A 25,737-nucleotide genomic window follows, 5' to 3' on the forward strand; every position below is an offset into this window, starting at 1 on the left:
CACGGGGGGGTTACAAGGGAAAATTTAAAATTGATGTGATATTACAGAAATAATGTTGGAATATCGAAAAGAGTTCAGGACGGGAGATGTAATTTCCTCGTTTGTGTGCAAATTCCCTCAAACCTAAACGCATGAGTCAGACCAGAAGATGGAGGTCTGCCATATTTTACCAAGTAATATTATTGAGTACTGGTGAGAACATTTCTGGTTGAACAAATCCAAAAAACAAAAAAAATTACAATAAAATGCACCTCGTGGCAATAGCATTCACGTGGTACAACATTGCAGGTGATTAAAACTTGTCAAGTGTAATGTGATGTTCTATTTTGAAATGATGACCTAATTCAAATAATGTTTTGACCTTACTGACCACTGAGCATTCGGCAAGCCTCCTCGCTGCCCATCTTCAAAACCTGCCTCAAAACTCACTTGTATTCTTTGGCATTTGACTCAGCATGACTTAGATTGTTCTTGGTTTTGCTGTTCGGTGCTTTCTACTGTTTTTATTACCGATTTGCTTTACTGTTTGTTGTATATGTTAATTTGCTCCATGTACAGCACTTTGTATGCAGCGATGGCTGTTTGAAAGTGCTCTATGAATACAGTTGAGTTGAGTTGATTCAAGATTCATTTTTTGAATAGAACTGAAACAAATGGCAAGGCAGTTTTACTTGTATGGCATATTTCATACTCAGGTTAACTCAGTGTGTGTAAAAATACATTTGAAGGTATTTCATAAGGAGAAGAATTTAAGACACGTAAAAGCAAAGAAAAACACAGAAATACAAGAATGTAAGAAAACTTAGTTTAGTTCAAATAATTGTTTCTACTATACTGTCTTATAATTCATTGAGATTCACTTGTAGTTTGTTTATACTATACTTTCTTATATTTTTACCTGCTATATTTCCTCCAACTTTTGTCTTCTGCTTACTGCAGGAGCGCAGGTTTCACATGTACATCGTCTACTGCCAAAACAAGCCCAAATCAGAGCACATAGTGTCAGAGTACATTGACACGTATTTTGAAGTAAGAGTTTCTATTTTTTTCCTGTTACTTGTTTATTACCGAATATGTCTTATACATGCATTATTTTGACCGTGAAGTGGATCTAATCAATTTACTATCTTTAATCAGGAACTCAAGCAGCGATTAGGCCACAGGTTGCAGATCACTCTTCAAAACCTGCCTCAAAACTCACTTGTATTCTTTGGCATTTGACTCAGCATGACTTAGATTGTTCTTGGTTTTGCTGTTCGGTGCTTTCTACTGTTTTTATTACCGATTTGCTTTACTGTTTGTTGTATATGTTAATTTGCTCCATGTACAGCACTTTGTATGCAGCGATGGCTGTTTGAAAGTGCTCTATGAATACAGTTGAGTTGAGTTACTGTGTAAATATTTCCAACTGTAATCTCAGAATGGCTTTATTAGTGCGTGGTCATTTGAGTGCGGTCCTCATACTATATACATGACAATGTGAGGATGGAACAGGGTCTTCCCAGTGAGATCAATTGGTCATTGTGTGGATGGCGCAGGGATGGGTGTTACCCCACAGCGCTATCTGATGCCTCATTTCCATTTCAGGCATGCCAGCTCCGCCGAGCGCTGGCTAAAACCACCATCACAAATCAATTCATTCCTCTGCTGTTTTGATTTTCTCTTGCTGTGCTGGCAAACGCATTGGTAATCACGTCACTGACCTCCGCGAGCGCAAAATGCAGACAAAGGCCTAAAAACGGCATATTAGGCACGCAGAACGACAATGTGCAAACTAGGTTATTAATATGAGCCACATGCCGAAGCTGTCTTTCGACATTGTTTAAATACTCGAATGAAAGCGAAAATGAACAATAAGACAATGAATCAGATGTGTCACGAGAGCGGTTGGATGAGATCATATTGGAACATGAATGTCCCCCTCAGTTTTTCAGTCCGCACGCACGCACGCGAGTTTCTGTCATTGTCTTACTGCTGGAGCTCATGCTGCCAATGGAGTGATGTTGTCATTCTAAGGTCTGTGCTGGCAAAAAGGAAAATCTGGAAGAGTAACAGTTTAAGGTCTGACAATACAAGAATGGACAATTCAACACGTAAGAAGCGCTACGTTTACATAAGAGTTCTTGGCCCACTCAGGTTGCTGTATGGAAACCCCATCCAAACTAAAAAGCAGACGGAAGTCATCTTTACTTTGTTCCTATATTTTGTAATGAACGCTAAGCCTTACAGAAGCACGTCTTTCGATGCTGGCTGGCACTACTGCATCTACCACTTTTGGAGCACTCCATTCTGCAGCCTCAGGCTTCCTCGGGGCCTGTGGACTTCTTAAGGTCCCGGATCTGCTTGACCAGATAGTTTTTCTCGTCGCAAAATTGCTCATCCTCTGATCGGTCAGTCTGGAAGTGGCTCAGGAAGTCCACCAGTTTGGTCTGGTTCTTCAGCAGGATGTCCAGCACTGGCTGAGTCTTGTTGGGATTTGCAACAAACACCTGAGAGATACAACGAGGAATATTTCATATGATTAAAGGGGAAGTCAACCCCCACAAATGTTCTTCACTATGCGCCTCCACACGGCATTCAGATTAATATTGCATTTGTGAGAAATGAGGGCTCAGGTAATGACCAATCATGATTAGTCGTTACCTGAGCAACTGTGATGTCATTTTCAGTCGACAGCAAGTGGCAAAATGGCCGACCCTGAGATGAACAAAAACGAGTGGATTTTCCTGCTTAATTCAGATTCCACAAACGCAAAATTAATCAGAATGCCGTGTTTCGACTAGTAGGGTTGCAAAGAACTTATTAGTGTCAGGAAAATCTGGGGGTTGACTTCCCCGTTAAGCAGACAATTGATACGTCAATACCAATGTCTATTTAAGCATATTTACGCCCATGCTATTCATCTTAACGATCAGAAAATACTTGCTTTATTTCAGCAATTAACAAATACACATCACTACATTAGAGATAGCATCACAGGAAAATACCAACTAGAGAATTTCTCGCAAGTTCAAATAAAACGTTAAACTGACATCGGAACAATTAGAAACGGACCACTCGCCTTGAAAACATGAAACGCTTCAAACTGGATGTTGCGACTGTTATCTCGTAACATGTTCATCATCATCTTCAGGTTCTCTGCTCGGCTGATGTACTTTGTCATCACTGTGAAGTTGTGTCTATCCAGCAAAAGCTCCCCCAGAAGCTGAAAATATGTTTCCAATCTTAATTGTAGACGGTGAATACTAGCACGACTTTGATTCATGTTAAACCTGTGAAGGCGGTACCTTTAAAGACTGTCGCTTGGTGACGTAATTGTCAGAATGCAGGAGCTTCTCATATTCTGTAAATACCTTGCAGACATTTTTCAAAAGGAATATTAGATCAAGTCACGACATTGTTTCTAGTGAGGGCATTTGAGCATTTACCCGGTCATAATTGGTCTCCAAGAAATCGGCACACATAAGCTTATGCCTTGTGAGGAGATCCTGCCAGAAAAAGGTTCTTAGAAGATGCGCATTACCCAAACAGACAGGATTATTTAAAAAATAAATCAATCTCAGCGTACCTTGAATGATGCAAAGGCATCTGACGCTATGTCGAAGGTGGAGAGCTCCACATATCGGAAGAAACAGTAGAACTCTTCAGAGAAGAGTATAGTCCGAGCTAACGGCTCATGGCGAAGACACTCTCTCAGCATCATTCCACAGTTCAGAGCCACTTCTGCACTCTCATATCTGTACACCATACAAGTCAGGTATGCACATTTACATAATTGACATGCAACAGCCATATTTATTCTTCAAATGAAAGTAATAATGTGCAATGAATAGTGTAACAACTGAGGTTGAATGCCCCTGGAGTTGTACAATTCCGCTCTAAATTCCCATAAAACCTCAGCAAGTGTTAGACTTGCTGATTGGATGCCAGCATACCTCTCCAACTTCAATAACTCTTATAAGCCTTGAGCACAGTGAGCATTTTAGGATTATTTTAACGTGTTTTGCACATTCTTTAGCATATTTAGGATTCGATTCGTACCCAGTGAGGAAAAGAGTGATGACCATAGAAAATAAAATGGCTCCCATTGCAATACAGCAGTAGTGCAGTCCCAAATATCATTGTGCTGTGAAAAACACGAATGCCCATTTTTTTGGAATTTTTTTCATTTTTTACGTTAATGGGGTGCCCGCATTTCGGACATCCCATTAATTTAAAAAAAATGTGAAAAATGAAAAAAAGGACATGCGTTTTTAGAGGACAGCGATATGCTTTATTTGTCACTGTACTGGGTGGGCAATACAATATGATTCAAGCAATAGTTGAACAAAAATATCAAAACAAGAATGGAAAGTGCAGATCCAAAGTTGTGTCAAGTCTTAATCTGAAGTGTCAACTCCAAACACATGCAGTAATCATCCTTTGGTTTTCAAAGATTTAACCTGGATGAGCAGTTCAGAAGGGGTGATGGATGGAAACATCATTCAATTTCATGATAACGTGTTAAAAAACGCAACACATAAAGCCAGCTGTCTTCTTCTGATTTCCCCTTTCGTAAAGGTTAAAAAAAAAACAAAAAAAAAAAAACAACACAATTACCTTATTCAAGACAAAATTTCAAAGAAAAGGTTGTGCTTGAGATTTAGTGTATTTCTCCAGTGATGATCTAGGTCATACAAATTGATCTAGGTCATACAAATGAGACCATCAGTCAGAGACAGCAGCCTCAGCTGATTCTAACTCAATATAAATTGTACATCCACAATACGCAAGCTGGCCCCATTTCAGACCACTGTATAACTAGCTTTTGACAACCATTTTTCAATTATACGTCTGTCACACAGGTAAGTGCAACAAGTTCAAGCTCGCTCTCTGGGAAGTGTTGGAACATATTCTGGGTAGCTTTAAAAAGTGAACATTTGCAAGGCATGTCAAGGGAAAGTCATTTTGTCAGAAAAGTTTTCATGGTGTCAATAAGAGGCTAAATTATTCTGATACTCATGATTCTGATGTGAATCAAACAAGAGGGACTTACCCTTTTAACAGCATGAAGAGGATCTGTTGGTGTGTAGAGATGTATTCTACCGTCGGAGTGCGTGTTCCAATCTGCCGTCTCACAATATTACTGAACAAATGAACCACATCCTTCTTACCCTGTTTAAGAAAAAAAATATATATATATTAATGGTTGGGCCTGAAAAAAGGTTTAATCTTTGGTTTCATTCAATACAGCATTGTATCTTATACATAATAACTGTAAAAAAATAAAGATGACTACTTCACGGATTTCACTGGTTCTTTTTGGAACCTAACCACCACGATAATGAGGGATTACTGTATAGTAAAGCAATGGGAAGCATGTATCCTACCTCAAAGTCAATCCTTTGCAAATTTGCAATCAGTGAAATGAGAAGGTTGGTGTTGTACAGCTCCTGTGCAAGCTGAGCCACTGCCTCGGTCTGAGGCTCCTTGTCACCTGTCCCACAAAGGACCTCCTTCAGAGAAGCGAGATTTTTTGAAGCTTCCTCTGCCACCTGAGAAGTGCAGAGTTAAAATTAAGAGACATTCATTTCCAAGTCTAAACACCCCCCCCCCACGACCAGTCACCTTTTCACACTTTTTACTTTCCCCAGCATCCAGCTTTTCCATATATGCCACATTTTCTTTCAAACTCCTCACTATTTCTGCTGGACTCTTCTGAGACTTTCCGAAAGGAAAAGGCATGACTGAATGAGATGACCTAGTACCTGTCAGAAAAAAAGAATACAACTGTGACTTGCATTAGGTAATAGTTGCGAAACGCACACCTGAAGAAACAAGGCCACGGCGAGAGTTGGTTAGCTTATTCTAGTGGCAAGTCGACACTGTAACAAACTACTAAAGACCAGATCAACACACCTAGCAAACGTCGACATCAACTTCCTCTAGTAACTTTTCATTAAAGTTAAACTCTTGTCGCGTGACGATTCAATTGTCAGAGCCACAGCAATGTTCATCGCCAAAGTTTAGCTAGGTGGGACCGAGTGACGAGAGACTAGCAATCGCTAATACTACGCGGACAGTGAACACGACGAACACACCAAACACGGATTAAAGATTCTCAAGTGTCAAAACTCACCGACCAAATGCGAGGAGTAGTTTTAAAGTTGGAGGAAGCTCGGTGGCTAAAGCTTAGCTAGTAGGCTAGCGAGTTGCTTCTACTTTCCTGTTGTCACTGTTAGGTTGCGTTTAAATGTAACCTTATCTCAGATCAGTCGCTTTCTATGCCCGACTCGTAACAAAATACGGCTACAAAATTCTCTGACGAACAACCATCGTAGCGGTGCTTATGAATATAAACCTCGCTACTCTTGACCGGCTGTCACTTAACTAGCTAACTGACTAGTTTCAAGCAGATGGCTGGCCAGACTGACAACTTCATTTCCCTGAACGACTACAGTGCAGTTGCAAGCATCGTCGTCCTCTCACTATCTCCCCTCTCCTGTTCTCGGGGACGCTCGGTGGGCTTGTTTTACCCTACGATGACTGTCATCGATTTTAGCCAATCATGTTAGGAATACGGCACTTTTTTTTTTTTTTTTACTTTTTGTTAACAGCCCCCTCTTGACGAAGTTTTTTTCGGGGATTATTTATACAGTACAGTATTATGTTTGGGCGGATCCGTTTATCACGACAATGTTTCAAGAATGTGCTATAAAACTATGATTAAGTACATCTAAATCCGTGTTTCTGGTTAATGAGTAACAACTGTAGTATTATATAGTGGTGTGCACTATTTTGGAATCGATCTGACACAGGGCCATCCGATACCGGTAATTTTCCAATAAGGACGCTAAATCTTTCGAATTACTAAATGTCAATTAATCTTGACACTCTTTAAATGTTTCTGTGATTTTTCGTATTATTATTACCTGGTTCAAAGCCAGGTTATAATTATTAGGACATTTTATTGGTGAATAGAAAATACATTTCCCCCGTACATTGTCATGTCTGGATATTTTTTTCTTTAACAAAGTGCACAAAATTATCACCTTAACCAGAAAACGTTTTCGGGTACTGTGCAAAAACTGCTAGACAAAAATTTACTTTTAAAAATCCCACTTTATTGCACTTCTTTCATGGATTTGAATTATCAAAAAAGTCATCAAGTTATTCATCACAAATATGATAAAACGTTTTTAAAAGAACATTTTTTTTCAAGTGTAATGTAAGTTCGGGGAGTCCAAATACAAAGACAAAACATTTATTCCCTTCAACGCACTTCTTTTCCTCATTCTGAAAAACAACATGGGCAAAAATATAATTAAGTGTGAGGTATTAAACAATCTCCAAAGCCTGGAGGTAAAAAAAGAAGGCACTCTGTGCAGAACATGGTTTTGGATACAGGTTTTTGTGAGCGATTCCGTTGAGCTGCTTCATATCTGTGGATCCATGCATTGTGTGTGCTGGTGGGCGGACGGACTGATTTTTCGCCTTGCTCAGTCACATGCGGCGGCACAACAGAGAAACATAAGGGAGGGCGGCGAGGATAGAGGCAGAGTGTGCTTGCTTGGCGCTGAAACAAACAGCGAGTCCAGCGATCTGGTTGTCACCTTTTTGATAAAACTGCAGCAGTGCATACAAAAGTGAAACTGAAATTAGTTTATCGATCTCACCCTGGAAGTATTAATACGATATTCATACTGACTTGGTATCAATATTATCCATATTTGGATTGATAGTCCTGTAACGTCGTAGCAACAGTGGTTGTCGGTGTGTCATAAAGTTTCATAAAATGTCATATTTATTATTATTCGGGTCAAATCATGTATTTTCCTTCCCCGTGAAAAGAATTGTTATATTTTACTACTAAGAAAAGGCTTTTTATGAAAGCATTTGATACAGTAATAACATAATTTGAATTAAAAATAACGTGTTCCTTCTGGTGTGCCGCCTTGGCCACACGGGGGGAGTATTGACCCGCTGCAGCTACGTCACGTGATCACGTGAGTGCCCCATGACGAACAGCAAAGTTTCATGACTGCCAAATCGAAGTGGACCGAAAACGGAGCGACTTTGTGACTTACCGACTGTATAAGTTAATTTTGCCTATCTATCCATGACATCCACCACTTTAACTACTGTGTTCACCGTTTTAATCAAATCGCCGACTTTGCCGGAATTCACAGCGCACGACATTTATCATTATGTTTTCAGTCCCCTTACAATGGAGCTGATTTAAAAGCTTTTTAAACTCTGGACGCATACCATTTTTTGTCCCTGGCTGGGTCCCTGGTAAGAGATGCTACGCTCACACCGGGGGGACAAGATGCATTGTAATGGCGAAGGTAAAACTTGCTTATGATGCTAACTGACGGATTTTTTTATTTTTATACATTCCGTCCTATGTTTGCGCAAAGCAAAAAGTCAAGTTCGTTTTACACCCTTGTCTATTAGTACATCCGACCGTACAGCAAGATATGACAATTTTAGAAGATACAGTAATCGCTTATGTAAATGGCTACAGGACTGTATGTTTTACAGGAGTTTCTACGGTTTCAACAGGCACAAATCGTTGTTTTGTCGTCCGTCAAGGCGCAAAGGGCGTTCCTACGAAGGTTGTGACGTCCCACGCAATTTCAATGACCAAACCCGTGTGCCCCCCAATCGTGTGTTCCCGTCGAGGGTGGTAGTATGTTGCATGTCCGAATTCTCAGAAGTGCTCTATGGCCCCACCTCTTTTGCGCCCTTTCCCCACACTTCAGCTATGCTCCCATCTGCAACTCAAATTATCCAGAATTCTTTCGAGGAAGAATTTTTACTTTACTACTATTTTACTTAAGTTTTAATAAAATGTTATGCAGCAAAAGTGACAAAACAATAACCGGCTTCCCCTCCATGAGCCGTCACCTTACTGTGGTGGAGGGGTTTGCATGTCCCAGTGAGCTTTGGTGCTAAATTGTCTGAGGCTTGATGCCTCGAGAACGTTTTTTTTTTTCTTGGTCTTCGCGTTTTATTATTTCCATTTATGTTTCATGTCACATGAAACTGCATTTTTGCTGTGTGTAGATGATATACCGTATTGCCCCGAATATAAGACGGTGTTTTTTGCATTGAAATAAGACTGAAAAAGTAGGGTTCGTCTTATATTCGGGGTCTAGACATTATACCCATTCACGACGCTAGATGGCGCCAGATATCATTGAAGCGAATGATGAACTTGACTCCCCAGGCCAAAGTAAACCCCTGCCACGAAGAATAAAAATAAAAATAGCGGTAGCACGAAGAAGAAAAATAAAAAATAGCAGTAAGAAAGAAAAGAGAAGAAAATAATAGAAGAGATAACAGAAAATGGAGAAACGTAGCGACAATCTGGAGAAAAGTGGGTCGAAAATCGGCCAGGTTAACCGGCAGCTGAGGAGAAGTTATGATGTCATTTACATTTCAAAAACCAGAAGCCATTCATTTACGAATGTGATTGCACTTTAGTTTACATATTTAAATGTTCAGATATTAAGATTTGAATGAGGCAAAATAACATGCTTTTCCTCTCAAATATTTTGTTATAATCATTTGTTTCAGATGTACTGTAATTATTTTCTGCATAAAAATTAATTTGGTGCTCAAAAAGTCTTTTTTCAAACTTGAGTCTTGAAAAAGAGGGCGTCGTCTTATAATCAGGGCCGTTTTATATTCTGGCCAATACGGTAATGCTAGTTGCAGAAAACGAATCTGACGTTTAAAAAATGTTGACAGTTGTTCATTCATGGTGGAATAGAATGAGAATGAAGATAAACTATGAAAAAAAACTCAAGTGATACATTTCAGTAAACAAGGGCCTAAGTTGACAAACTTAGAATTTCATTTTGTTTATAACATTTGGTCGTTTTCTAAAAGGTACAAATATCTTAGTTTTGTTGTTATAAAAGCATTATCTGAATCAGTTGGGAGAGCCCTTGGACCTGTTATTAATAAAGTTCAGGCTTGATGCCATCGAGACTTCAACACCTGCACAGAATCATCGCCACAAATTATGCCTTTGTCTCGTGTTGGACTATGATGCTGGGGTGTGGGGTTATTGCAAACAAGCCCACTTTGAAAAAGTTGAATGTAGAGCTTTAAGTTATTTTTTTAGGGGTAAATAAATTGCCCCTAAACTTGCTCTGAATAGCGATATGGGTTTGGAACCATGTCACATGGGACATGTTGGTGATATGGGGCCGGGCACTTTTAATTGTGCATGACCCTAAACAAGAAATTTTAAGTAAACTAAACCAAAACATTTTACACCACTGGACCGAAAAATAAATCCGAGTTGTGAATGCACCTTTCGTCACACTTTGACAAATTAAGAAATCATAATTTAACATTAAATTACAGGGATACGATTGTAATGTGATTATGACACGATAGAGTTAGTACCAAGGTACCAGAAACCAAATGCACAATTTGCCATTGATCTTTTTAATTTATGAATTTCACTTTTTAAAATGAACTACTGAAATAAATAACGTTTTTTTTCACTACAGGTACACTCGAATATACAGTACGTACTCCAAATTACAGTTAAGTTTATATGAGATTGCGATTTCATTATTACAAACATGGATGATCAAGTGTGGTTACCTGTAGCGACTCTGGTTCCACATACAATGTACCGTAAAATCGTGAAGTATCTTGCATCCGTGTATACCAAACCATATTTATTTTCACATTTCCAAAGTCCAGATTGCAACGCGTCACCTGTGCTTTTATTCTGAAAGCCCCGTCCGGAAGTAGCGAATGTAAGGCCTCGGTTACTAGCTTCACCGTGGTTAAGTGGGGAAAGCACACGATCACTTGTGAAGGACGGGGAGAAATTCAGTCGCCACTCGCTACACTTTCCCTTTTTTTTAACCTCTTGGCGCCGTAAGATAATAGTTGGCAGGTAAGACTTTTGTATCACGGCCTTGCGAGGCAGCCAGTGTGTTTCGTGGCCTGCTGTGGCTCGAGGCCGTTGTGCTGGCGCTCAAGCCAAGCTGCTCTCTTCTCAGAGATACATCACGTATGGCGCTCTTTGCTTTCGAAGCGGTTTGCAAAGACCCGCGCCTGTCATGACTAGATCCCGCATTTAAAGGGAAATATTCGCCGCTTTTGCGCTTCACACTACCACCGAAACAAAAAGTCCTCTTTTCATACCTGGGCCTTTTTCTTTCTTTCTTTATTATTTTAAACTCGGGCCTTGTGAAACATTTCGAGGCGTTGAAACGTTCCCAGTTCCCCCAAAATCACCAGTTTGTAGCTAGTTTGCCAGCGAAGGATATACACACCCCCTTTAATTCAAAACTTTGGGGGAAGAAATCTAGGGGAGTTTCCTCGTTTCATTTACTGCGGCCACATATTCCTCACATTGTTCGCCGTGGAATATGCCGAAATGTTCATTGATCAGGATTGTTCAGCGAACAGTTGACTTTGTAATAAGACTTGATTAAGTGTCGGTTACATGGGCTTATTGTGTGTTTGCACGCCGCTGTAGCCGCCGCAGTGAGGCGATGGTGGCTCTGCTATCATGGCAGTAATGGCTCGTTCTAGGCGTCGCAGTACATTGTTTGTCTTAAGTAAGAAAAAAAAAACATTCACTTTTATTTTGACGTTAATGGTGAGTCTCATCTTGAAATGTTTACGTGGATTACTTCCATCGAGCTCGCTTAGCAGCGTTTTAAACACACCATCCCTGGAAAAAATGCGCACATTTAAGATTGAACTGTCCCTTGTTGACAGAAGTGGTTTTAATTTTTACATAAATGCTTAATTAATGTGTCATTTTAATTTAATATTAAATAAAATGTATTCGTGTAATAATTGAACTACGTAATCTTAAAAGATTTTAAAGCGTAAAATAACAGACACCGTGTTCTAAAATGTACCATTTATGTTAAAATCATATTTTTACGGACAGAGTGGATGCAGAAATTAGTTCGATTTGATACATTTGCAGGACTCATAAATACTGGGTAGCTTGTGTCAGCAAAATGTATTGCATCATTCAGAATGATATATGCACAGGTAGTCTTCATATATACTGTGTGTGTATGTATAGATAATATATTTGATATAATTGGATAGGTCCTGATTTTGCCTCGTTTAACATAATTATACTTCGGCTGACTGCTGGTGTTGCATCCACAGGCCTCTGCTGTGCCGATATATAATAAACTATCACTGCCATCATACACAAACAATATTCCTCAAATGGTCATTTGAGAAACCTTTAATCTATACATATTTCATTATATGTCACAGATGTACTAAATATGTTACGCAAGAGGAGATGATTCAGCATCTGTATGGACCACAACTCTACAAGTCTATGTCTTTTGGATGCATTGCTCTTATTTTGTTGTCTTAGTATCTTTTTAGAGTTTATTCTACTCATTCAAAGTTTGGGTTCCAGTTGTATCTTTGGCTTTTTTCCTCCGACTTAAATTTATCGCTCATCTTACGATTGAAGTAGTATTACTGATGAGGATGAGTTGTTATAAAGCCCTTCTAATCCAGCTGGTCTTTTTCACTTCCGTTGTTTGATTTTCATTGGAAACTCATCCGCTCTCAGCGCTCCAGATCATGTCTGGGCAGAGGAAAGGTGCTGCAGCTCGCCTCCCTAAATGCGCCTTCTGTCGAACCAGCAGGGAAAAAGACTGTGGGCAGCTGCTAGTGTCTGATAGCCAGAAGGTGGCAGCCCACCACAAGTGCATGGTAAGCAGAGCATAGTGGTCTTTTTACTTGTAGCATGTGACTGGAGAAACTAAGTTAACCCACACCAACATTATTACATAATTACAGAGGGAATATTTTTTGTGGGGAAGGGCGGCAGGGGGGTTATTCAATCACCATTTAAATGCATATCTAACCTACATGGATTTTGTGAACATGTTTTTGTTGAAGATGAATCTTCGAATGTTGTAAAAACTACTGTATACCGGGAGATAAATATACGGTTCATCCTTATGTGGAATATGACACAGAATATAAACGGTAATTTACAATATTGCTATTAATGGAACTGTTACTGGTGGGATCTAACACTAAACAAACACACAAAAAAAAAAAAGTCAATGCCGATGGCTAAAGGCCCGCAGGCATTGAAGACAATTATAGGGATGCAAAAAGTTGATAAAATTGATAATTAAGCGTTGGCATCAATTTTGTTATGAATTTGTTGTGTCATGTAGTTGTGACATCACACGTGCAGATAGCACCACCTACATTAGGATTAGAGCCGAAGAAGAAAGTCACGGTTGAACTTAATTAATCTAAGTGTGTGAGTGTGAGAGAGAGAAGTGGGGTAGGACGCTGTATATTTTTAAATGGAATTTCTGATGCCTGCTGCACTTTGTACACTAACGAGTCACCAATTAACAAAGCAGCTACAGGCAGGTCCTCTAGATGCAATAAAGGTGAAAGTGCTAAATGATTGTTAAAAATTAAACAAAACTGCACTCCCAAAAAAAAAAAATGGACCAAACCCAATATGTTAATCACTTTCACTCTTTCTTTCTTTATCATATTATTATTAGTGGCCGTGGTCTCTGTCTCAGTCTCTAGCATTTGTCATGTAGATTGTGGTTTGGCATTGTCTTACATTTATGGCGTTTTTCCGAGTCGATGGCATCCTAATTAATTTTGCATCCCGAAAAAAAAGGAGATAGTGAAAATGGTATGCATTGACTGCAAGAGTGAAATGTCCAAATGTTGTAATACCTTTATTTTTCCAATCATTGTTTTAAGAAAGTCACTGGCAAGACATGAAATGTGGAATGATTTTCTTTTAATGGTGGATCCAAGACTGTACTAATAATGTTTTTTTTTGTTTTTTCGTGTTTGTGGCATAGCTTTTCTCCTCTGCTCTGGTGTCATCACACTCAGATAATGAAAACATTGGAGGATTTTCTGTTGAAGATGTCAAGAAGGAGATCAAAAGGGGAAACAAATTGGTGAGTCTTTTTTTAAACACTGCATTAACAAAGGTGATGGTAAAGCGGAACAGAGAACACTCCAAATTTGAATACCTACCCGTTCGGTTCTGAAATTTCATCGGAAATATCACAAAACTTAAAGATGTGTGAGATCTTAGTGTCCTGTACATTATGAGAGCGCAGCCCAGCCAGCCTCAAAGGGTTAACTTTCCGCGTTTTGATTTTTATTTGTTCTTTTGTGTGTTTTTGTGAGTTTATTTTTAAAGAGACCTGTTTCAATAAGGGGTTCTTAGATTGATTGTCCAGCATTCGGTACCATTTTATATGCAGACTCACCATTGATCCAATGGTCGTCACTTGTTAATAAATCCCCCCATCCATCCATTCTCTACCGCTTATCTGGAGTCAGGTCGCGGGGGCAATAGCTTTAGCAGGGAAACCCAGACTTCCCTCTCCCCAGCCACTTGTACCAGCTCTTCTCAGGGGATCCCGAGGCGTTCCCAAGCCAGCTGGGAGACATAGTCTCTCCAGCGTGTCCTGGGTCATCCCTAGGGCCTCCTGCTCGTGGGACATGCCCAGAACACCTCACCACGGAGGCGTCCAGGAGGCATCCTAATCAGATCCCTGAGCCATCACATCTGGCACCTCTCGACGTGGAGGAGAAGTGGCTCGACTCTGAGCCCCTCCTGGATGACCGAGCTTCTCATCTCTAATTTCATTTCGGCCGCTTGTATCTGGGATCTCATTCTTTCGGTCACGACCCATAGCTCGTGACCATAGGTGAAGGCGGGAACGTAGATCGACCGGTAAATCGAGAGCTTCGTCTCATCCACCCCCGGGGCTTTGCCACCGAGGAGCTCTTTAACCATGTCGGTGACTTCAACCCCATAGATAGGAGAGCCCACCTTAGAGTCCCTAGACTCTCTATCCTCAGAAAGGCATGTTGGTGGAGTTGAGGAGGTTTTCGAAGCATTCTGCCCACCGACTCGCAATGTCCCGAGTCGAGGCCACCAGCACCCCATCCCCACTAGAACCAGTGTTAATGGTAGGCTGCTTCCCCCTCCTGAAATGTCTGATGGTGGACCAGAAATTCCTCCAAGCAGTCCGAAAGTCGGCTTCCATGGCTTCACCGAATTCTCCCCACGCCCGAGTTTTTGCCTCGGCAACCACTCAACCTGACTATGCCTGATAATATAACCACAGACTTTCCCGAAATACAGAAAGCAAAATTACAGACCTGCTCTTTTTTGTATTAATCCCCCAAACAACTAGTTTTTTTTCAGAATGGAACTTTTTTTTTTTCATATTGACATAAATTGTAGTTTACATCCTGCAGCAATCCAGTCATGCCCGCCGGTAATGCTGTCCCAGCTATACTTACCTACGACCATTCATTCATTTAGCATGAGTGTATGTTATCCAACCCATTAAAATGACAATTTTCAAACTTGTTAGGAAAAAAGGTTTTGATTTTTACGTTGAAAGTAATAATGAAGGCCTCGCTACAGATGTGTTCGTCATGTCACCGGCCGGGTGCTACTATTGGCTGTGATGTGAATACGTGCCGGAGGACTTACCACTATTACTGCGCTGTAAAGGACAAAGCCCAGGTTAAAGAGAATGCGTCACAAGGAACTTACCTGTAAGTTACTTTCCCTTTAGACACCTTTTAGACCTCTTTAAAAAATACATCATTTCATTTAACTATTGAACTACTGCCTTCTCTCAATTGTAGAGTTTACTGCCGCAAACATCGGGATGCTTCTCGAGATGGCATCGAAGGTATGTCTGTCCACAATGTTCATCGTATTTTTGTAATGTCTACTCCATGCACTTTTCCGCCACACTTGTGCAATATTTATGAATAAGATGTTTGATGCGTTTTCTAAAGGTCTCTCTCCAATGTTTTGTTTGTTTTTAGACGAAGAGGAAGGTGTGGCCAATGACTCAGACTCCTCACCACCACAAAATAGGGGCAGAGGAAGATTTGAGAAGGGCAGAAGCAAGGTTCGTGGCCAGTCAGAAGACACCCGCTCCACCTCCTCCCAGGCTGCAGACGAGGAGACTTCCTCACATGTAAGGCGACTTGCCTGCACACAAGGTCATTTCCAGTGTGCCTGACTTTCATTTGCATGGTGGGTTGATTGTTAGGTGGTCTCTCAACGGTGTCTATGTGCTGTACTGTGTGTTGTAGCGGGAGAGGTCACCTCTTCGGGCCAGTCCGGCTGATGGCGGGCAGCGCTGTGGATTCTGCCATGCTGGTGATGAAGAAAACGAAACGAGAGGCGTGCTTCATACTGATAACTCCAAAAAAGTGGCTGCTCACTACAAATGCATGGTAAGGTCTGTGTGCGTGTACATCCAAGTGTGCATGTTTGTGTGAGTGTGTGTGTGTGCCATTAAGGTTGTTGCAGTGAACTTAAGTGGTATGAATGTGCTGTGTTACCGCATCTTCTCTTCTGGCTTTACAGCTTTTTTCGTCTGGGACAGTTCAGCTGACCACCACGTCACGGGCAGAATTCGGGAACTTTGATGTGAAAACCGTAATCCAAGAGATAAAGAGAGGGAAAAGAATGGTTGAAAAAAAATTCTTTATCCATTTTTTTGATGAACAACTCTGAAAGGTGCCGATTATCATCTAATCAGAATTTGTGGTTGTCTTGTTGTATTTGAAGAAATGCACACTTTGCACCCAGCTGGGTGCAACCATTGGGTGTGAGATCAAAGCCTGTGTGAAGACTTACCACTATCACTGCGGTCTGCAGGACAAAGCAAAGTACATTGAGAACATGGCACGCGGAATCTACAAGTGAGCACTGTTAAGACCAGTCTTATTTCTTGTCTCGTAAAATGCTTGCACAGTCCATTCCTAACTCTGCTTTGAGCCACAGCTTTGTGGGGGATGAATTGTTATTGTTCAGTGTTAGTTACAAATCCCCCTTTATTTTAGACTGTATTGTAAGAACCACAGTGGCAATGAGGAACGGGATGAGGAAGATGAAGAACGAGAGAATCGCAGTAGAGAAAGAGCAGCGATCGACCACGGAGGTACACCGTCAATGCAAGTGAATGGCAACTAGTTACAATGTAAGTATTTCAAATCCATAATCCGTTGGTGGTCGTGTTTTCTACCCACAACAATAACATCGAAAAATACGTTCGGCTTCATAATCTGTTTTTAATGACCTGGTTGATTTTTCTGTTTTACAGGTTTGACCGGCGTGCAAACGGTAAAACTTGTCGGGGGAGCTATGCGTTTTTCTACAAAGTCTCAGCCTACTCTCAAAGCTGTGGTCTTTAGTTTCCCATCAATTGTCCTCAGCACCTCGCCCTCCCAAATAAATGGATGCCATGCATTGAGACTAGATGAGCTTTTCACGCACTGGTGATACCCACAGAGCATGGACTCGTGCAAAATTGTGTTGAAAAGCCAAAGGTTAACTTTCACAAGAGAGTCATGTGGACATATCTTCAACCGTTTTCTGCTACTTGTCATGACTGAAGTTCTCATTGCCACCCCACAGACTACTGCACTTGATGAAACCATATTCTTCCTTTTCCCTCACTGCAATACCTGTCACCAGTCTCTCCCAAGTTGTGCAGTTTTATCATTTTGTTTTGTTCATCATATTTTTCGAAATCTCTTCATGTTAGCCTTTCTTTCTTGATACGTAACACATTTGCTACTGTGTAATCATCGTGAGTAATTTTGAATGTGTGGATTTCTGATGGTCACAAGTCCAAGTTTTACTGGCATGCACTTGCATTTGTCCACATTTAATGGTGGATTCTTGTTTTTCTGTTTAGCCGCAAAAGAGCTCAGTACACAGCTCTTCAGGAAAGTTGGCTTGACTTTGGTGTGATGTTACATGTATCTCTACAAATATATCCAATCATTTTTGGAAATAGAAAATGTTTTGTATTTTACATGTTTACTGAAAAAAAATGTGGTCTTCTTATTTGAGTGTTTGGAGAAAAAAAAACTTTTCATGTAGCTGGTAACTCGATGCTCCGCTTCCAAGAGAGGAATGTCACACCAGCCAAAGTATCATGAAGTCACTGTGTATCTTTGTGAATTTAGTTTTACATTCTTGAATCTGACTGAAGCTTATCATGCTCACCTGGAACATTCATTCTGCCTTTTTAGTATTTTCAATAAATTGATTTGTGCATTTAATTCATGTAAATGCACAGATGTCTCTTTGCATATTTGTTTGGTTCTTCCGTTCAACACTTAAATGTTCCGTTTTGGGGATTGGATCTAGAATAGTGGTAGGATAATGAAGTTGTGAATGAACCCCAGCATATACAGTCGGGTTTGGATGGGCAACTTAAATGCTAGATGGGGCCACGATTTTTCATCAGTGTGAATGGAGGGCCACACAGTACCATGCACTTCTGAACCAGATGTATGGCAAAAATGCTTCCCATACTGAACCAATATGGGACGCCATTTCTTCCATATTTACCTAGTTGTCCCATGCGTCTGTCACACAGAAATGCGAAGAGTGAATCTAACAATAATGAACAAGGTAGAAGACAGGAAATATTAAAGACAGCAAAGTGGTATTGGTACATTCTCCTCTGTCCTGTGCCAAATCCTCTGTCTGTCTGCCTGCACGCAGACAGCCCACCCCTTTGCGCTGCCTCTGTCTGTCACGATCGTTGCCTAGTACTGTAGTGCACTCACTGCACACTCAACACCAGGCTGCACCATGGGTTTTAAAAATGTTGAGTAAGGCAGATACTCCGAGACTCCAGCTTGACCTCAAATGCTGAAACTACAACAAAAATAGAGACGAGAGTGGGACGAGGCAAAACCATGGTTTGACACCGTCAGTTGAGAGGACTATGAAGCAAACTGTAAAGTTTGTCGGAGAACATTTTTGTGGTTTTCTGTAGTTCAGTCTTTGAACGCCCTTTTGTTGTGAGGAACCAAGCAGGTGAGAACTGAGTAACACTTCATCACAGCATGTGACAAAGCGGACTAATCACGGAAGATAATGAGTGCTGCATTCTAGAGCATCATCACTTTCTCCACTTTTTCGCAGCATGTGCTGACTGCAGGACACAATGCGTAGGGCAGGTGATGCATTGCAAGTGCATTGCGAGCTTTGTCGCCCTGGCATAAACTGGAATACCAAGAGGCGGAGGTTTTTGGGGGTTTTTTTCCGAGCATGTGCACCCACAGCACAGAGCAGGAAATACGAAGTGCAGTGAACAAACCCTTTCGTAAAAGAAATTATGAAAAATATTTAACAGGGATGAAAACAAAAAGGAGGAGAAAGATTAAAAAAACAATGTTTATTCTTTGATATAAGTTGATCTATTTATGTCATTTTTCTTTCATTTTCCTTTTTGGTTGTCTTTGATGTTAATAAGGATATTATTAGCAGACAAATGATATCATAGTCGCGGTAGAGAGTTGAAAGGGCGCGAAATATTTTCCTCTTCCTAGGGCAGGGTACTTTTGCCAGCCCAAGTACAACATTGGCCAAAAAAAGCCTCACATTTGCGTTCGTTGTAAAAGGGGGCGAGTCTCCCAAATCCTGCTGTTTGATTGCACGCCTCGTTGTTACGTCATCGTGGCAACCTCCTGGCTCCACCCGAGTGGAGTAAGTTACGTCACGTGTGCAGCAAGAGTGAGAAGGAAGGGTACAGCAACAGTAGCGACGCAGAGCACGCAGCTAGCTTCTCCATGTGACTTGTCACAGGGGACTGAAACGTTAGGAACTGTTCATCTTTGTCTCCGTAATATCGGGGAACACGCACCGTACACCAAAGGGAAGCTCAGGCGGGAACAGACATGGCGACATCCGGCCAGTGTGTTGTGGTAGGTCTCCCTCTCGCCTCACAAAAAGCTTGTCGGCATGCTCATACAGTCGACATATGGGCGCACTCCCGCGGCTCGAACGAGGGCGTTACTCGTGTGTTTTGTTAAGTCCGTGTATGTCATCTATACTGTGGTTGTAATTCGCCTCGTCCTAACGTGTTTCGTATTTGTCACCGTTTCAGCAATTTCAAGCGCTTACCCTCGTGCCCACTATCCTTTGTATACGTCACTCAGACGTCTTTTTAAAATATAATTTATTGTTTGACCTCCACAGTGCCATTTCGTGCGGATTTTTCCACAATAAATCAACATTATGACTCCATCATACCCTGTAACAGCCGGTGGCAAGAAACCTGCAAGCTACAAGACCGGAACTTGTACAAATGATACATTTGTGAATCATGCTTTGTACAAACATCATTCGCATTACATGCGTTAGCACTGTCTTGTATTTTACATTCGTGGACAAAATTGTTAGTAAGAAATAGAATACGATACATCTTTATTTGTACAGCGTTTTCACAACAGCTGCAGCTGAAACAAAGCACTTAACAGAAGACAACAAAAATATTAATAATGCAACGGATGTGATCTATAATTGGCACTGAAAAAAAGATGCTACTGACAAACGTAATAATACATTTAAAAATAAATATTTAAAACTAGCCAAATAAACTTGGACGTTGCTTCTGAATTGATAATACAGTAATACGTTACAAAATAAATACATTGCTTTTGAATTGTGGCTTAAACAGAATCATTTTTCAAAAGAAAATGAATAAATCAGGCCTGGACACAAATGATGGGGCCTTGAATATTTTGTTGCACCAATCTTGCACCTGTCGTATTTTGGCCCACTCCTCATGAGCGAACTGCTCCAGTTGTCTTAAGTTTGAAGGGTGTCTTACACAGATGTTCAATCGGGGTGCATAGAAGGCCACTTTAGAAGAATGTTTTGCTCTCAGCCTTTTTCTTTTTTTTTTTCTTTTTTTTTTGGGATGTATATATTGGGTCATTATGATGTTAGGAAAACCCATGATCTGTGCCTGAGGCCAAGCCTTCTGACAGTACTCTCATAACTGAAGTTGTACGGTTTCGGCATATCTTGGGAACACACTACGAATCTGTTTGCTTTTGGGAAAAGGCATCAAAATTATTTCCCCTTCTTCGATTTTGTGACTGTTTTTGCTTGTGACCATGGACTGGGTTGTTACAAATGTGATAAAATATGGATGAAGCAGGACATACAAAGAGAAAAACTCTCGCCCATGGAAGCCATCTACTAAAATGGGGGACAAACACAGGCGAGTATGCTGGATGGATTAAAGCATCTTCAAAAGGAGCAGAGAATTCCTACTTACTCATTTATTTCATCAGTGACAATGTATGTACATCCATTATCTGACCCGCTTAAAGACAATTAAAATTATGTTTTGTTGAAACTTGACTAAAGAAAAACTTGATGAGTTTGACGACTGGTAAATGCTGAAAGGTACATGTAGGTTTTACCCAAACACATGCTGGCATCCAAGCAATGTATTTTTCTTGGATGCCCCTGCTTATTTTCAGCAAGACACTGCTAAACCACGTTCCTTACATGTTACAACAGCGTGCGAGAGCCCGCGTACTAGGCTGGCCTGCCTACAGTCCAGACCTGTTTCCCATTGAAAATGTGTGCTGCATTATGAAGCGTAAAATATGACAACAAAGTACTGGGATTCTTGAACAGCAGAAGCTGGATATCATGCAAGAATGGGAAAGAATTCCACTTACAAAGCCTCAACAATTCAATGTCTCCTCTCCGCATTGGGTCTTTTTTATGAATGTCGAATTGATAACCCTGACAAGTGTCCTCAGTTCCCAAACGTTTTTTCGAATGTTGTTCAAAGAAAAGGTGATGTGATACAGTGTTAAACATGTCCCAGCTTTTTTGGTTCTAAGTTAACTATTATTTGCCGAAAACAATAAAGTTTAAAACATTTGAACATTAAATATATAGCTTGTCTTTGGAGTGTATTCAATTAAATATGCTTAACATGATTTGCAAATCATTGTGTTCTGTTTTTATGTACCGGTATGTTTAACTCAACATCCCAACTTCACTGGAATTGGGTTTGTACATTCATGTAAGAGTGCTCCTGTATCACAAGTTCAAGTGCTGTTAAGTACACTATTGTATCACTGTATCACAAGTTCAAGTGCTGTTAAGTACACTATTGCCGAACATGGAATTTTCCTGTACAAACTTCAAAGTTGTCCCAGAAGTTCACCGCGTATTATGTCAGCGGGGGCGTGGGGGGAACACTCTCTCAGATCATGTGACCTTGAGGGACATCTGCTGTGTGTCACTGTTATCTGCATTTGCGAGTGTGTAGCCCACACAGATGGGCATGCTTTTTGCAGCTTTCACATATGCTTTAATTGTACCCTTGTACAACTCAACCACATTTTCCGTTAGGACGCAGATGCGGACGCTTGACTCCTCTGACCTCATGGTTTACATTACTTACTACCGTCAAAAGGTTTAGCCTGCTTGTAATTACAGTACTCGCATTATTCCCAAGGTACCTCAAGTTCTGCACCAGCTTCTCAGCTTTCACATGACACCAGTTCTGTCGTCTGGTTTCATCAAGGCAAACAGTTGTGCAGCGCTAGTGGATATGTGACCAAATACAGGAAACGTATTGCGTTTTAAAGGAAATTCATGTACAGTATAGCTTTAAGGTGTAGACACTTCATGGTTGCAATCGGAACCCCTCCAGTCCCACTTGATATTTTCACAATGTCTAAATTGTACATGGCTCTCTGGTTTTTACAGCCAAGTCCAACTTTGTTGCAGGCTGAAGCGTGCAGTTTTTACCTCTTGCAAAAAGACTCATTTGTTAGTTTGTTACCAGTGTTACGCTGTACAATTTGTGTAATTCAGTGGTAAAATGCCGCCATAAATTGTTAGTATCGACAGTATGAGTATAGACTATATTATGAGTTTTCAAATTATAATCATTTGGACTTGGTCAAAGTCTGCATATTATATATTCCACAAGTTGGAACCTTTTCTTGGGAAAGTAAAGCTCCAATGACCAAGTCACCTGACCTTGTCCTGCCCTCCTCTCAGATTAATGTTAGGGAACACCCCTGTTTCTTGCTTCCTTTCAGATCACCGATGATGAGCAGGGGTACGATCTGGATCTGTTCTGCATCCCAAAACACTATGCATCTGACTTGGAGAGGGTCTACATCCCACACGGACTGATTTTGGACAGGTGATTTTTGGACACGTTTTTCAAGAGCTTGCAAAAATATGACAGCTAATGTCAGCCTCTAATGCTAAAATGTGGTTTGTCTAAATCAGTTCTTATTCAATAAATACTGTATGTTTGTAGTTCAAATCTTAGGTGTTGCAAAGAGTATTATGTGTCTTTTAATTCCTAAAATGCTGTGCTTTACACAAGGTCCTTTTTTTTTTTTTTTGAGATGGGGTGTGTTGATGACTGCTCTCGACCAAGTTCTCACATGATTCACAGGAAAATAACGCTAGGTGGCGAATTGCCGGTCATGGCAAACTAAGCACTGCAAAATAAAACATTAATAGTCATGCTGTTCACGGGGTCCGTGAGAAAGAGAAGTTATGTTTTATGGATACATTTTTGCTATATTGATACCAAGCAACATAATCATGCTTGATTTTAGTCAAAGGGATAGAAATTAAGTTTGGTGTTGTGGACGAGCCTCTGGCTGAGCTTCAGAAATGACGCCTGCTGACACAAAACAAAAGTGGAACCTTCTGTGAGTAGAGCAGAAAACTGAGCTGTCCACCCTCTCGGTCCCTCTCCCTCATGTGATCCCAGGACAGAACGATTGGCCAGGGAGATTATGAAGGAAATGGGAGGGCACCACATTGTTGCCCTCTGTGTGCTGAAAGGGGGCTACAAGTTCTTTGCAGACCTGCTAGACTACATCAAGGCCCTGAACAGGAACAGCGACCGCTCCATCCCTATGACGGTGGACTTCATTCGCCTCAAGAGCTACTGTGTAATTAATTTTTATCAAATATTTTGTTTGCCTAAAAACCTCACATTTTTAAACCGTGCGTTTTTCATCTGCAATGGGTGCAGAATGACCAGTCAACAGGAGAAATCAAAGTCATCGGAGGAGATGACTTGTCGACTTTGACAGGCAAGGTGAGTGTTTCTTCAAATAATATTATAAATGCCACTTATTGGCCTGCTTTCCCTGCATTACTGTGCAATACACCGACACAGAGAAAAGGAATCAAACCAAGTCTGCACGCTAAGATAAGATAATGTTGAGTCCATTGATTCTCTGAAGCGCTCATCCTCACTAGGGTTGCGGGAAGATAAAATGTTTCCAATTCAACTCAACTTAATTTCTTTTCCACAGAATGTGCTGATTGTGGAGGTATGTTTTTATTTTGTATTCGATACTATTGTAGTTCGCTTTCTAGTTGAATCATTTAATATGAGCTTCTCTTGCAATGTCCCTCAGGATATTATCGACACTGGGAAGACAATGAAGACATTATTGCAACTCCTTAAACAGTACAATCCCAAGATGGTTAAAGTGGCAAGGTTAGGTAAATCCCTACTCGGTGCAACTAAGAAACCATGTGCTTACGGTTAAGGGCAAAAGTATTTGGACAGTGTACTGTTTTGAGTAGCTCCATTACCAAACAAGAATTAATTATCCAACTGCAATGCATTCATTCCCTTGTTACGTCAAGACACGTGAAAATTTTGAGTTGGCATTTGAGAACTGTTTACTGGAATAACCAAAAAGTGACAAAAGTGTGATGAAAATTCTATGTCACAATTATCGTGACCAAAATAATCAGTTGGCAGTATTACCATCATTGTATAAACAAAGATACCGATACATGGACATCAGGAAACTTATAAAAACAAGGTCAACATTACTTAGTTGTGGGGCTTAATCCCACCTCCATTCATTTGTATGAGAAAAATTACTTTGCTGAAGGAATTCGGTTTGTGGACCGAAGTGTGACTGCATTTCAAATCCATTGTTCTGGTGTATAAGGTAAAATGCGACAAACCTGTCAATATCCAAATACTTCTGGTCATAACTAACCTGGCACATTGGGAAAAAAGTGTAAAGAGTTTAGGTTGAATTATTTTAAAAAAAAACCTATTTCTCAATATTTATTTCATTAAATACCTTTATTATTCAATGACATCATTTTAACTTTGTTTCCATGTAGTTTGCTGGTGAAAAGGACACCAAGGAGTGTTGGGTACCGACCAGACTGTGAGTTGAAACTTTGTTTGTTTCAAAACAACAGGCACGTGTTTTTGGTGATTTGAGATGTCTAACATATTTTGTCTCTGTGTTTCAGTTGTAGGCTTTGAGGTCCCTGACAAATTTGTGGTGGGATATGCACTAGACTACAACGAGTACTTTAGAGATTTAAATGTGAGTATGTATTTTCTGTCAATGAAATATTGCCGCTGTCTAGTGACAGTTCATTGCTTTCTTATGCTGACCAAAAATATCAATTTTTTATATATATATATATATATATATAGGTCACAGTGCTAGCTTCTGCAGCCGAGGATCAGACCGCCAGGGTCCCCGCCTTTAAAACAGGATGGCATGCAAGGTTGTTGTCACTCAAAGTAACATCGACTGGATGTCATCTTCCGTTTGTTAGCAGTGTGGTCCAAAGAGGAAGTACAGGAGAAAATATCATGTTAAAGAGACAGTGATGATAAGCTATTATCTGTGCATTTCCTTGTACTTACATTTCCAATGTCTGTCCTTTTTTTCCAGAGCTTTTAACAATTCTTAACTTTTGGCTTCCTTTGCGTTTCAGCATATCTGCGTCATTAGCGAAACAGGGAAGGAGAAGTACAAGGCATGAAGAGGACCTTTTATTTTTGGATTACCGGTTATATTTTTTAAAGACCAATTTTATTTTGGAGTGCATCACAAAAA

The 25,737-nt window shown here is 40.5% G+C and overlaps 3 protein-coding genes across 5 annotated transcripts; 2 read left to right on the forward strand and 1 right to left on the reverse strand.

Annotated features, from left to right (window-relative positions):
- Positions 1–1,411: 1,411 nt before the first annotated feature.
- cab39l1 (calcium binding protein 39, like 1) lies at positions 1,412–6,519 on the reverse strand. Its single transcript, XM_019884202.1, has 9 exons — positions 6,119–6,519; positions 5,608–5,747; positions 5,370–5,534; positions 5,036–5,154; positions 3,569–3,737; positions 3,429–3,488; positions 3,288–3,353; positions 3,062–3,205; positions 1,412–2,489 (listed from the first exon to the last, which is right to left on the reverse strand). The coding sequence occupies exons 2-9, from the start codon at positions 5,722–5,724 to the stop codon at positions 2,298–2,300; spliced, it is 1,032 nt and encodes a 343-aa protein (XP_019739761.1). The 5' UTR covers positions 5,725–5,747; positions 6,119–6,519; the 3' UTR covers positions 1,412–2,297.
- Positions 5,694–18,141, forward strand: phf6 (PHD finger protein 6). Of its 3 annotated transcripts, none has more exons than XM_019884201.1 (11): positions 5,694–5,785; positions 12,572–12,714; positions 13,851–13,952; positions 15,443–15,576; positions 15,670–15,716; positions 15,856–16,010; positions 16,129–16,272; positions 16,406–16,510; positions 16,610–16,743; positions 16,885–17,021; positions 17,145–18,141. In XM_019884201.1, exons 2-10 carry the CDS (start codon positions 12,583–12,585, stop codon positions 17,012–17,014), a joined length of 1,083 nt encoding a protein of 360 aa, XP_019739760.1. In that variant the 5' UTR covers positions 5,694–5,785; positions 12,572–12,582; the 3' UTR covers positions 17,015–17,021; positions 17,145–18,141. The 3 variants fall into 3 exon arrangements, with proteins under 3 accessions (XP_019739760.1, XP_019739759.1, XP_019739758.1); XM_019884200.1 differs by lacking the exon at positions 5,694–5,785 and adding an exon at positions 10,750–10,906; XM_019884199.1 differs by lacking the exon at positions 5,694–5,785 and adding an exon at positions 10,930–11,576.
- A 1,413-nt stretch (positions 18,142–19,554) lies between these two features.
- hprt1 (hypoxanthine phosphoribosyltransferase 1) lies at positions 19,555–25,737 on the forward strand. The gene is made up of 9 exons (XM_019884397.1): positions 19,555–19,767; positions 22,924–23,030; positions 23,616–23,799; positions 23,883–23,948; positions 24,169–24,186; positions 24,274–24,356; positions 25,004–25,050; positions 25,139–25,215; positions 25,616–25,737. Exons 1-9 carry the CDS (start codon positions 19,741–19,743, stop codon positions 25,661–25,663), a joined length of 657 nt encoding a protein of 218 aa, XP_019739956.1. The 5' UTR covers positions 19,555–19,740; the 3' UTR covers positions 25,664–25,737.

This window comes from Hippocampus comes, unplaced genomic scaffold (genome assembly GCF_001891065.2).
Source record: "Hippocampus comes isolate QL1 unplaced genomic scaffold, H_comes_QL1_v1.1 scaffold156, whole genome shotgun sequence".
Taxonomy (NCBI): Eukaryota; Metazoa; Chordata; class Actinopteri; order Syngnathiformes; family Syngnathidae; genus Hippocampus; species Hippocampus comes.

What these genes read in the sequence shown, in the direction of transcription:
- cab39l1 (XM_019884202.1), bottom strand. Translation starts at nt 5,724, where the DNA reads ATGCCTTTTCCTTTCGGAAAGTCTCAGAAGAGTCCAGCAGAAATAGTG. An exon ending in TGCAAAGGATTGACTTTGAG is followed by an intron (nt 5,155 to 5,369) that starts GTAGGATACATG and finishes TTTCTTAAACAG; the next exon opens with GGTAAGAAGGATGTGGTTCA. An exon ending in CTCTTCATGCTGTTAAAAGG is followed by an intron (nt 3,738 to 5,035) that starts GTAAGTCCCTCT and finishes TATGGTGTACAG; the next exon opens with ATATGAGAGTGCAGAAGTGG.
- hprt1 (XM_019884397.1), top strand. Translation starts at nt 19,741, where the DNA reads ATGGCGACATCCGGCCAGTGTGTTGTG. An exon ending in TGTTGGGTACCGACCAGACT is followed by an intron (nt 25,051 to 25,138) that starts GTGAGTTGAAAC and finishes TCTGTGTTTCAG; the next exon opens with TTGTAGGCTTTGAGGTCCCT. An exon ending in AGTACTTTAGAGATTTAAAT is followed by an intron (nt 25,216 to 25,615) that starts GTGAGTATGTAT and finishes TTTGCGTTTCAG; the next exon opens with CATATCTGCGTCATTAGCGA.
- phf6 (XM_019884199.1), top strand. Translation starts at nt 11,528, where the DNA reads ATGGCAGTAATGGCTCGTTCTAGGCGTCGCAGTACATTGTTTGTCTTA. An exon ending in CAGTACATTGTTTGTCTTAA is followed by an intron (nt 11,577 to 12,571) that starts GTAAGAAAAAAA and finishes ATCCGCTCTCAG; the next exon opens with CGCTCCAGATCATGTCTGGG. An exon ending in ATGGCACGCGGAATCTACAA is followed by an intron (nt 16,744 to 16,884) that starts GTGAGCACTGTT and finishes CCTTTATTTTAG; the next exon opens with ACTGTATTGTAAGAACCACA.